The 11,146-nt window shown below is 40.3% G+C and overlaps 1 protein-coding gene and 1 pseudogene across 1 annotated transcript; both read right to left on the bottom strand.

Moving 5' to 3' along the window:
- Positions 1–535: 535 nt before the first annotated feature.
- Positions 536–2,045, bottom strand: LOC123441073 (protein RAFTIN 1A-like). Its single transcript, XM_045117595.1, has 3 exons — positions 1,890–2,045; positions 1,807–1,836; positions 536–1,724 (listed from the first exon to the last, which is right to left on the bottom strand). The coding sequence occupies exons 1-3, from the start codon at positions 2,020–2,022 to the stop codon at positions 967–969; spliced, it is 921 nt and encodes a 306-aa protein (XP_044973530.1). The 5' UTR covers positions 2,023–2,045; the 3' UTR covers positions 536–966.
- Positions 2,046–3,085: 1,040 nt separating this feature from the next.
- On the bottom strand, positions 3,086–3,800 carry LOC123442583 (annotated as a pseudogene).
- Between the last annotated feature and the right edge of the window lie 7,346 nt (positions 3,801–11,146).

Here is an 11,146-nt window from a genome sequence, read left to right as displayed (position 1 = left end):
AAGAGAAAAACCACATGTACACAAGAGGGGGGGGGGGGGGGTTGAGAGTTCGAGAGAGAGGGTTACAAAGAGTTACAATCTCTCAGACAAGTGAAACAACATGTTACACCAATCGCGCAAAGTGAGCATGGGTTGCTCATGCTAACACCTCCTTGACCAGAGCATAACGTCATCTGCCGCAGAGCGAGCGGTAAGGTGAATAGGTTGTAGGTCCCCTCGGAAGACTTTGGCATTTCTTCTCTTCCAGATGTTCCATAGGACAGCAATGATGACTATGAAGCGGGTCTTGTTGGAGAGTTGAGGGCCCCATAGATTACGCATATCCGTCGGTGTTGAGGCCGACAAGGACGTCAGCTCCTGTCAGAGGGGGCGAGTTGGAACCCTTTAGACAAGGGGTTTCATGTAAGTTGGGAAGTCGTACCAAAGTAACTACATAGTTCAAACCAATGGTTAACTGGTGGGTTTTCAAGTGTCATCTCTTCATCCCGAGTAGAAGTTGGGTTTTAGCCACCAGCATACCTGAGTCGCAACATCGTAGGATTTACCATAAATCATGACACTTCATTTAACACTTTCATATTTGCCGATCCAGCAACGACCACTAGTATGGATTAAGTACAAACCCAACATAGGAAATTAAATATAGCTTTCGATCCAGCATACACCACTAGTCTGGATCAAGTACAGGCCCATCATAGGCGATTACACGGAAATTCCTATCCGGAAAGGGCCAATTGTCTGGATTAAATACAAGCCCAGCATGGAAACATAAATACATACAACTAACTGATTCGAATCACCCAAGATAGGATGTGGCACGGCGAACTCATGTTGTAGCTTGCAGGGAAAGATCTATCTTGTTCTCATGGTACTGAGAAATGTAGATGTGGCCGTGATCGATCTTGTCCTCGCGATTGCAGATTTTCTTATTTATGTATATATAGCCATATACGTATACGGCTCTTCTTAGCCCATCATCTTCTCGATGAGCAGCAGATCAGCATACGGCTGAAAATGACAAATTGCCGACCCTCCCGGGTGTTCACCGAGAGCCTTGAACGCTGGGTGTGACGGGCTCCAGTTCCTAGTATCACGGTGGCACATGGCCACCATGTCAATTTTGGTGTCGTCACGGGAGCTACCCTGGAGCTGGACCACGTATGCCTGTGAGTGACTTGTGCTATGACACAAGTACAGTGCGAACGGGAATGGTTTTATGTGGCAAGCCACAAAGCGGGAACTACCGAGTTGATGCCTGGCGCGGACCATGTAATCCTGATGCAAAAGCCCGACACTTGGGAGGGCCGAAGCCACCACCGATACGTGCCGAGTTTGCAGCATCTTCATAGCGGTCTCTACAACAGCTTCTAGGGAAGCTGCGCAATGTTTGTTCTCACCCTGAATTGGCGGGTCTGCACAATTCAGAATTGTGTTCTTCATCTCGGCAGCCTCATGGGAGGTCTTTGAGATGTTAAATTTATCTAGCATGCTGTTGAGATCTTGAAAAGATATTTTCTCTTCAACACTTGAAGGAAGGAATGGTGCCGGCAGTGAGGACGGCATTGCAACAGTCATCACTTTGCCGACGGTTATGTCTGCTTCGTGGAAGAAAACACCGGCCACAGCAGCTGGCGCGCTTGGCGGTGAACTTTTGCAGTTTGATCGATAAAAGAATAGGCAGTTGACGGAGGGTTGTGATTTATGGAGGGCGCGTGGCCCAGTCCCTGGAAGACAGAAGCATGAGAATCGTTAACATACTTCACTCTCGTTTTCCATCTGTACAAGTTTGCTACAGAGTGGCCATACCTTCGTTAACCCTCAGTAGGCATCTGGCATCTTGGAAGAATCGCTTCTGGCATCGTTAACTCTCGTTAACTCTCGTTTTCCACTTGGAAGAATCGCTTCTGGCATCTTGGTATTTGGGAGATTTTTCTCCCAGTACAGCGCAGCCTCAGTAGGCACATCCACCTTGGCATTAGCATGTGGCAAGAGGAGAAAGATCAATATCAGCATTGGAGACATGGTGTTGTACTACGATGGTATGAGTGATTGTTTGGCTCTTCGGTCAGGCAGTTTACGATGGTATGAGTGATGGTATGAGTGATTGTTTGGACCTTAGTGAAGGTTCAAGCTGTTATCCCTTGCTTTCACCCTGATGTTGATGACTTTAGGCTTTGTTACCTGTCGCTTTGATGAGTTTTGATTCCGTTGCTTGTCGCTCTCTTTGTGTGTCACCTCGATCATGCCTGACGTAGATGTGCTTCAAAGCTGTTATCTCTCTCTCTCTCTCTCCCCTGTGTGTGTGGTAGTTAGCTGTTGCATTCATCACCTCATTTTTGTCGACACATTCTGCTTAAGTTCGGCAGCCCCGGCTCCGAGAGCGGGCAGGCGAAGGAAAAATATATTCTTTCCATCTAGGTTCAGTTTCCAATACGTACGAGTAACTGGTTCACGAATTTTGATGAATAGTTTTTAAATATTAAATATATAAAGCTTTGTTAATTTTCATGAATTGGTTCATAACCAACGGTACTACATACACGCAGGATACAACCTACTCCGATTCACGTCTGAAGTATCGACATACCAGAAAATTACTACAGTTTTTCTACATGTTATTTCGTGAATTAAGTGTTTCTATTTTACATGATGCCCTTATTGTATCACAGAATTTGGTACATGTGTTCATGTCTAGCTATGGCGTGGCAAAAAAGGTCTTGCTGGCGTGGTAGCCATACGCTACAAATATCGCATCATTGTTAAAAAATACTAATGGCGTTGGGTCCTACAACAGCAATATTCTACATACGGATAGCGTGCCACGTAGGCAACACCACCACTATAAACGTTCATTTAGCGACTTTGAATGTACATTGCACGCCAGAAACGTTTTGTACAACAAAAAAAAAATATTCCCAGCATATAACATTTACGATTTAACATTACACACGAGGAACTAGTCTAATAAAATAATGCATTCCAGTTAATAATAAGTGCCAATCTCACAAGTAAGTATTAACGACAATCCTCACAAACACGAGCATAGTTAATAAGGAGTTAATTTTGCACGAGCAAACTAACATACTTAAAGTAGGTCGATAACGATCATCATACTCAAGTTATGGTGTGGGGTGTTCCTGATAGCGACTAAGACGACATGTCCAACCCGGAGATTCTCGCGAGCGAGGAAGTTGCTCCACCCAGTCACACTGAATATAGTGCACCCGTCCGTGTGCACTGCATAAGCACACGTGTTGACGTAGCCCCTTGTGATAAGGCATAGTCCAGCAATGCCGTCTTCATCCGGCTCGATGCCACAGCTCATACATAGACTCTTAGGTAATTTCAGGAAAAGAATACAAAAATGATGATCATGTAACATTACTACACTACAAGCATATCATCACATCAATATATGCACGAAGCATATCATCAAATTCTACACTAAGCATATCATCACATTAATATATTATCAAATTACTATGGTAATAAGTAACCATCGTCCCTCTCAGCCGGGTCACGAATGGCATCCCGATGTAGGAATCACGTGGGAGAAGTTTTTTTCAAAGCATGTCAGTTTCATCCTTGCTCAGCCTGGTCATTCCTTGGGCAAAGACCTCTTCATGAAGTGGGCCATCATCTTCTTCCACATAGTTGAGATAGATAACGACAAGCCTTGGAGTTTCTCTTCTGAAGGAGAAGCTAATCAATTCACCCCCAGTGAGATGCATATGGGCGATGAAACGATCCCATTCATCTCCTCCAATCTGGGTGATGTTCCGTCCCTTATTGACTTCCATTGTGTAGTGGCCCCAGGAGCATCGAAGATGACAATATCTCCAGATATTAGCTCATTGAAATCCAATCTCATATTGCAAGGGACGATCTATGTAAGAAAAACTAAAGACACATACATAATGCATGCATTAGTGGAAATAGCAACAAAAACAAAAGCACAGACTATTAGAAGGTTCATAATTTACTACCGCTGCAGGGACAAAACAGGGTTGGAAGTAAATGTCGAACATCGTGGCAGTTGCAAGGCTAGTTGCGCACATTGACTTGCACACTCGGCATGGTGGTGATTGTGCCATTCTACACAAAATATATTGAAAACTAAGTATATAATCGGATTCTACACTAGTGAACCAACACAAGTAACATGTATAATTCTATACTTGTGACATATATACACAAATAAAAAAAATCCACGGTGTCAGATGATACGTCTCAAACGTATCTATAATTTTTGATGGTTTCACGCTGTTATCTTGTCAACTTTGGATGTTTTGTTTACCTTTTATATCTTTTTTGGGACTAACTTATTAATCTAGTGCCAAGTGCCAGTTCCTGTTTTTTTTATGTTTTTGACTCTTTTCAGATCTATTTTTGGAACGGAGTCCAAACGGAATAAAATCTCCGAAATAAATTTTTCCAGAACAGAAGATCGGGAGGCTTGAGGGCCAAGGCAGTGGGCCCACAGGGAGCCCACAAGCCCTGTTGCCGCGGCCAGGGGGGAGGCCGCGGCAACCAAGCTTGTGGCCCCCCTGGCGCTCCCCTACCCTAGGTCTTTGGCCTATAAATTCCCTAAAAATCCAGAAAAAATCAGGGCATCCACGAAAACACTTTTCCGCCACCGCAAGCTTCCGTTTCCGCGAGATCTCATCTGGAGACCCTTCCCGGTGACCTGCCGGAGGGGACTTTGGAGTTGGAGGGCTTCTACATCAACATCATCGCCTCTCCAATGACTCTGAGTAGTCTACTTCAGACCTACGGGTCCGTAGTTAGTAGCTAGATGGCTTCTACTCTCTCTTGGATCTTCAATACAAAGTTCTCCATGATCTTCATGGAGATCTATCCGATGTAATCCTCTTTGGCGGTGTGTTTGTCGAGATCCGATGAATTGTGGATTTGTGATCAGATTATCTATGAATTATATTTGAGTCTTTGCTGATTTCTTATATGCATGATTTGATATCCTTGTAAGTCTCTCCGAGTCTTGGGTTTTGTTTGGCCAACTAGATCTATGATTCTTGCAATGGGAGAAGTCATTGGTTTTGGGTTCATACCGTGTGGTGACCTTCCCCGATGACAGAAGGGGCAGCAAGGCACGCATCGTGTTGTTGCCATCAAGGGTAACAAGATGGGCTTTTATCGTAGATATGAGATTTTCCATCTACATCATGTCATCTTGCTTAAGGCGTTACTCTGTTCTTTTGGACTTAATACACTAGATGCATGATGGATAGCGGTCGACATGTGGAGTAATAGTAGTAGATGCAGAAAGTATCGGTCTACTTGTTTTGGACGTGATGCCTATAGATATAATCATTGGCTTGGATAACGTCATGACTTTGCGCGCTTCTATCAATTGCTCGACAGTAATTCGTTCACCCACCGTCTTTTTGCTCTCATGAGAGAAGCCACTAGTGAACACTACGGCCCCCGGGTCTATTCGCAACTATCGTTTCCACTTTCACTTTTACTTTGCTTGTTTACTTTGTTGCTTTCAGTTCTCACTTTGCAAACAATCTATAAGGGATTGACAAGCCCTTCATAACGTTGGGTGCAAGCTCTTTGTGTTTGTGCAGGTACTTGTGACTTGACGAGATCTTCCATTGGTTCGATACCTTGGTTCTCAAAACTGAGGGAAATACTTACCGCCGTTGTGCTACATCACCCTTTCCTCTTCAAGGGAACACCAACGCAAGGCTCCAAGGCTGCGGGCAAATCCTTTGCATATTTGCCAAGGAAGTCCCTAAAGGCGTAGCCGTAGCAGCAGGATTCCTGGCGCCGTACCAGGGAAGGTCTGTTGTCGCAGTAGCAGAAGGATTTCTGGCACCGTTGCCGGGGAGGATCAAGTCAAGAACAGTCTCTCGTCAACGTGCTGATTTCTGGCGCGGGGAGGAGATCTATCCAACTAGGTGTCACAAACTCATCTCTTGCATTTACCTTTTTGCCAGTTGCCTCTCGTTTTCCTCTCCCCCACTTCACATTTTCCGTTTTCATTTGCCTTTCTCCTTTGCCGTTTTCATTTCCTTTTTGCCGTTTCCCTTTGCCGTTTTCTTTTGCCCTTTGTCGTTTTCCTTTGCCGATTTTCTTGCTTGCTTGTGTGTGCTTGTTTGTTTGTGGAAGTCGTCATGGCTGAAAACACCAAATTTTGCGATTTCTCGAGTACCAATAATAATGATTTTATTAGTACTCCGATTGCTCCCGCCACTAGTGCGGAATCGTATGAAATCAACGCAACTTTGCTGAATCTTGTTACGAAAGAGCAATTCTCGGGCCTTCCTAGTGAAGATGCCGCATCCCATCTCAATACCTTCATTGAGCTTTGCGATATGCAAAAGAAAAGAGATGTGGATAATGATGTTGTTAAGTTGAAGCTTTTTCCTTTCTCGTTGCGAGATCGTGCGAAAACTTGGTTTTCTTCTTTGCCTAAAAATAGTATCGATTCTTGGGATAAGTGCAAAGATGCTTACATATCCAAGTATTTTTTCGCCGGCTAAGATTATCTCCTTACGTAATGATATCATGAATTTCAAGAAACTTGATCATGAACACGTTGCACAATCTTGGGAGAGGATGAAGTTAATGATTAGAAATTGTCCCGCTCATGGCTTGAGTTTGTGGATGATTATACAAATCTTTTACGCTAGCTTGAATTTTGCTTCTCGCAATATCTTGGACTCCGCCTCAGGTGGAACGTTCATGGAAATCACGTTAAGAGACGCTGCAAAACTCCTAGAGAATATCATGACCAACTACTCGCAGTGGCACACTGAAAGGTCACCTGCTAGCAAAAAGGTACGTGCTATAGAAGAAATTAACTCGCTTAGTGCTAAGATGGACGAGTTGATGAATTTGGTTGCTAGTAGAAATGCTCCTTTAGATCCTAATGACATGCCACTATCTTTCTCGATTGAGAGTAGCAACGCTAGTTTGGCATTAATTTTGTTGGTAGGAACAATTTTCACAACAACAATGCTTTTAGAGGAAACTATGTTCCTAGGCCTTTTCCTAGTAACTCCTCTAACAATTATGGCAATTCCTACAAAAACACTTATGGAAATCACAAAAGATTACCCTCTGATTTAGAGAGTAATATTAAAGAGTTCATCAACTCTCAAAAGATTTTTAATGCGTCCATACAGGAAAAACTACTCAAAATAGACGATTTGGCTAAGTGCGTTGATAGGATGTCTTGTGATATAGATGCTTTGAAAGCTAGATGTGCTCCTACCAAGGTCAACATGGATGAAACTTTAAAAGCTATGTGTGTCTCCATGAATGAGAGCAAAGAAAGAACCACCCAAATTCGCGCTAAGCATGAATGGTTTAAAAGGGTGCATTCTAGTGATGCAAATCACGAAGATCTTCAAGTGCTTGGTGTGACTCCTCTTGAATCTTTGTTTTCGCGTGTCAAACCTTTGGATGAAGGGGATGGATATGAATCCACTTTGGTTGAAAAACGCCCCAATGATTCGGAGTCCACCTATCTTGATGATAAAGGTGTGGAGAGTGGAGTAGAAGAAATTAAAATTTTGGGTAGTAATGAAACTCCCACTTTGGATTTCAAGGAATTCAATTATGATAGTTGCTCCTTGTTTGAATGCATTTCCTTGATGCAATCCATTGCAAACTCTCCACATTCTTATAGCCAAAGCAAAGCCCTTACCGCACATTGCTCCTTGTTTGAATGCATTGCCTTGATGCAATCCATTGCAAACTCTCCACATGCTTATAGCCAAAGCAAAGCCCTTACCGCACATATCGTAGATGCTATGATGAAATCTCTTGAAGAGAAGCTCGAATTAGAAGTCTCTATACCTAGAAAACTTCATGATGAGTGGGAACCTACTATCAAAATCAAGATCAAAAACTATGAATGCAATGCTTTGTGTGATTTGGGTGCTAGTGTTTCCGCGATTCCAAAGTCTTTATGTGATATTCTTGGTTTTCATGAGATTGAAGAGTGTTCTCTTAATTTGCATCTTGCGGATTCTACTGTCAAGAAACCCATGGGAAGGATCGATGATGTTCTTATTGTTGCAAATAAGAACTATGTACCCGTGGATTTCATTGTACTTGACATAAATTGCAATCCTTCATGTCCCGTTATTCTTGGTAGACCTTTCCTAAGGACTATTGGTGCTATCATCGATATGAAGGAAGGGAATATTAGATTTCAATTTCCCGGAAACCATATGCACTTAGATGTAGAACCCATGAAATTTGAAGTTGTATATTTAATGTTAGGACTATTCAGTTAAGCACTTGAAAAAGCTGATATAAAAAATATATAATCAGTCTAATAATATACCTTATCATGCGTTGACTATATCTTACGTAAGCCTGAACGAAGTTGTTAATGTATATCAGAAATATTATGCAGGAATCACACCACCATGATCTATATTATACTCAAGTTAGAACTAATTGATTTCTGAGACGCATAACCAAATTGTTGTTTGAGTAACTAGTAGGTGATGCTTTCATACATGTAGAACGCTCACAGAGTTGAAGCTAGCCACATGAAAACATCTCAAAAAATAAACAGTTACTCTGTTGTTTAGACATCAACATCCACGGAATCCACGTATCATGTAAACAATTTATCATGAACTGTCACAGATAACATTTGGCAAAGGCAAATGGGTATACAGTGTAGGCATCATTTAAGGTACACATGTTTATTCAAGAAATCAGCCAGATGGCTGATAAGCCAGGGTACTTGAACTTGGAGAGCTGATGGTAACCTAACAACACAACGAACTATATTGTATTGCCTAAAAGAAGCTCTATTGCCTTCAGGGGACTTGACTGTCAGTTCAATAGCTCTGTGCAGAATATCTAGTAGGAAGAAGTGCAAGGCATGCATGTTCACGTTAGGCAATCAAAAGGGTCACTAAGTAAGAGATCAGATGGTGTCTTGTAGTTCCACATGTTGTGTTTAGGCACCCTGAAGATTTGCACATTCGCATTAGCAAATACAACGGAAGCAGTAGCCCCTTCCAATTTTTCATCCATCTCAGTTTCCATGCCAGTAGAAAATACATCATCCGAGAAGACAATGTAAATGTCCCTTCAAGAATGAAAGTTCGGTATCACCCCCACAGAAACCATAGAATACGAGTTTCTTAATGGTTGATTTCACACATTTGATGAGATCTATTTTCTTCTTCCATAATGTGCAATCACTGTAGTGGTTCGGAATAGATTCACCATTCTACAAAGAAAAGTGTTAGATGGGCCATATATTGCATGTCAATTGTTGTTGCAAATGATTCAAAATGAGGAAAAGTGGAAGAACATGGATGCCACATATACCTTGACATGCAATATGTGAATTCTTGGAAAACATGTTAGAAATGATAGCACCATGCTTTCTTCCTTGGAGACTCCAAACTGGAAATCAAATGCCAAGATATTGACAGTCGGAACCTCCACAGTTGGACTGGCATTTGTCCCGGCCTACAGTACAAAACTTATTAAAATACACAGAAGGTACAGATGCATGCATTCCTTGTTTCCTCGGCATGAAGAGACTATGCAAAATTGCGTGTTCATTTTTCTGAATCAGGAGACAACAGAACATAAATCTAAACAACTGAGGTTAACAGTTCCCCTCAACAACATGAAGTACTGCCTTAAATTGTTTTATTATAATGATATGAATAAAGATATATCAACATGAAAGGACTGACACATTTGATAATAAAGCATATTAAATGTAAATTCTTCTACCCTAAATCACGGGAAAAAAGAATGGTTAGACAGTTGGCGGGCATATATAGATGTATTACTTAGCATAATTTTGGATAGGAGCCTTGGAATTTTTATTTAATCCGTGTTATATCTCATGTTTAATAAATGGAAGCACCATTGCAGGCTGCACGTTGATCCCAGAAAAACAATCAAAAAGGTCCATTAGATATTTCTATTCTTTACCTAATAATAAAGCACATATTGCTTTTATGGTACGTCATGTAAATTGCCTCTGAATTTTGCATAAATTACCCACCATGCCATCGATAAGTAATAAAAAATGTCTCACAAAGCGAAAAATCTCGAACTGGGCCGGCCCATGTAAAAACCTCCTATATTACGCTATAAGCACCCTGGGAGAATATTGGGCACACCGTATGGGCCGGCCCATACACAGGCGCCAGTTTTTTAGTTCCGTTTATTTATTTATCTTCAGTTCTATTTTATTTTTCTATTATAAATAATTTAGAACTTCAAATAACCTTTAAACTTTTAATAAACTTCAAATTTTAAATCAACATATTTTAAAAAATAAAATGTTTGTGACTTCAAAAACTGCTCGGAGTTTTTGTAAAAATGCTCGCATATACAATAAAATGTTTGCAAGTTTCAAAATATGTTTGTAAAATAAGGAAAGTCCATGATTTCAAATCAAACTTCATGTATTAAAAATTATTAAAAGCATTTCACAAAATGCTTTCTAATTCAAAATATGTTAATGCATTTAAAAAATGTCCTAAATTTTAAAAATAGCTAATACCTGTTTTGATAGTTTATTTTCTTATTTAAATTTTTCCGTTCCATTTTTGTTAATTTATAATTTAAATAATTTAGAATTACAAAAGCATTTGCATATTAAAAAAATAGGAATTATGAATTAAAATGTTGACGAAAACATAAAATGTTTGTGGATTCAAAAAAGGCGTCGGATTTTTATAAATTTTTTTGCAAATTCCAAAACAATGTCCGTGAATTTAATAAATATATTACTGAGTTATAAAAATGAGTGTTTATTCAGAAAAAGTCATGCGTTTCAAAAATGTTTGTGAATTTAAAGTAAAATCGTCCATATTCAAAAATTATGTTCGTCTTTTCTAGAATTGGTTGCCAATTAAACAGAAAATATTTAAACCCGTTTGAAATATAAAAAATATTCACGATTTTTAGTAAATGTTTGTAAATTGTAAAAAATGTTCTCGATTTTAAAATTGTTCCCATATTTGTAAAATTGTTCATGAAAGATCTAATGTATGTAGTTAAACATTAATGCTTCTAAGTCTTTGTGAAAATATACCCGTGTGATTTTCGAAGAATTAACGGTTGGATGGATCGGATTATTATTGTATGTTTTCTAAAAAAAATCTGGAAATTAAGAATA

The sequence above is a fragment of the Hordeum vulgare genome, chromosome 3H, assembly GCF_904849725.1.
Source record: "Hordeum vulgare subsp. vulgare chromosome 3H, MorexV3_pseudomolecules_assembly, whole genome shotgun sequence".
Lineage (NCBI taxonomy): Eukaryota > Viridiplantae > Streptophyta > Magnoliopsida > Poales > Poaceae > Hordeum > Hordeum vulgare.
Note: the sequence above shows the minus strand (reverse complement) of the source record. Positions and strands in the feature narration are given on the sequence as shown.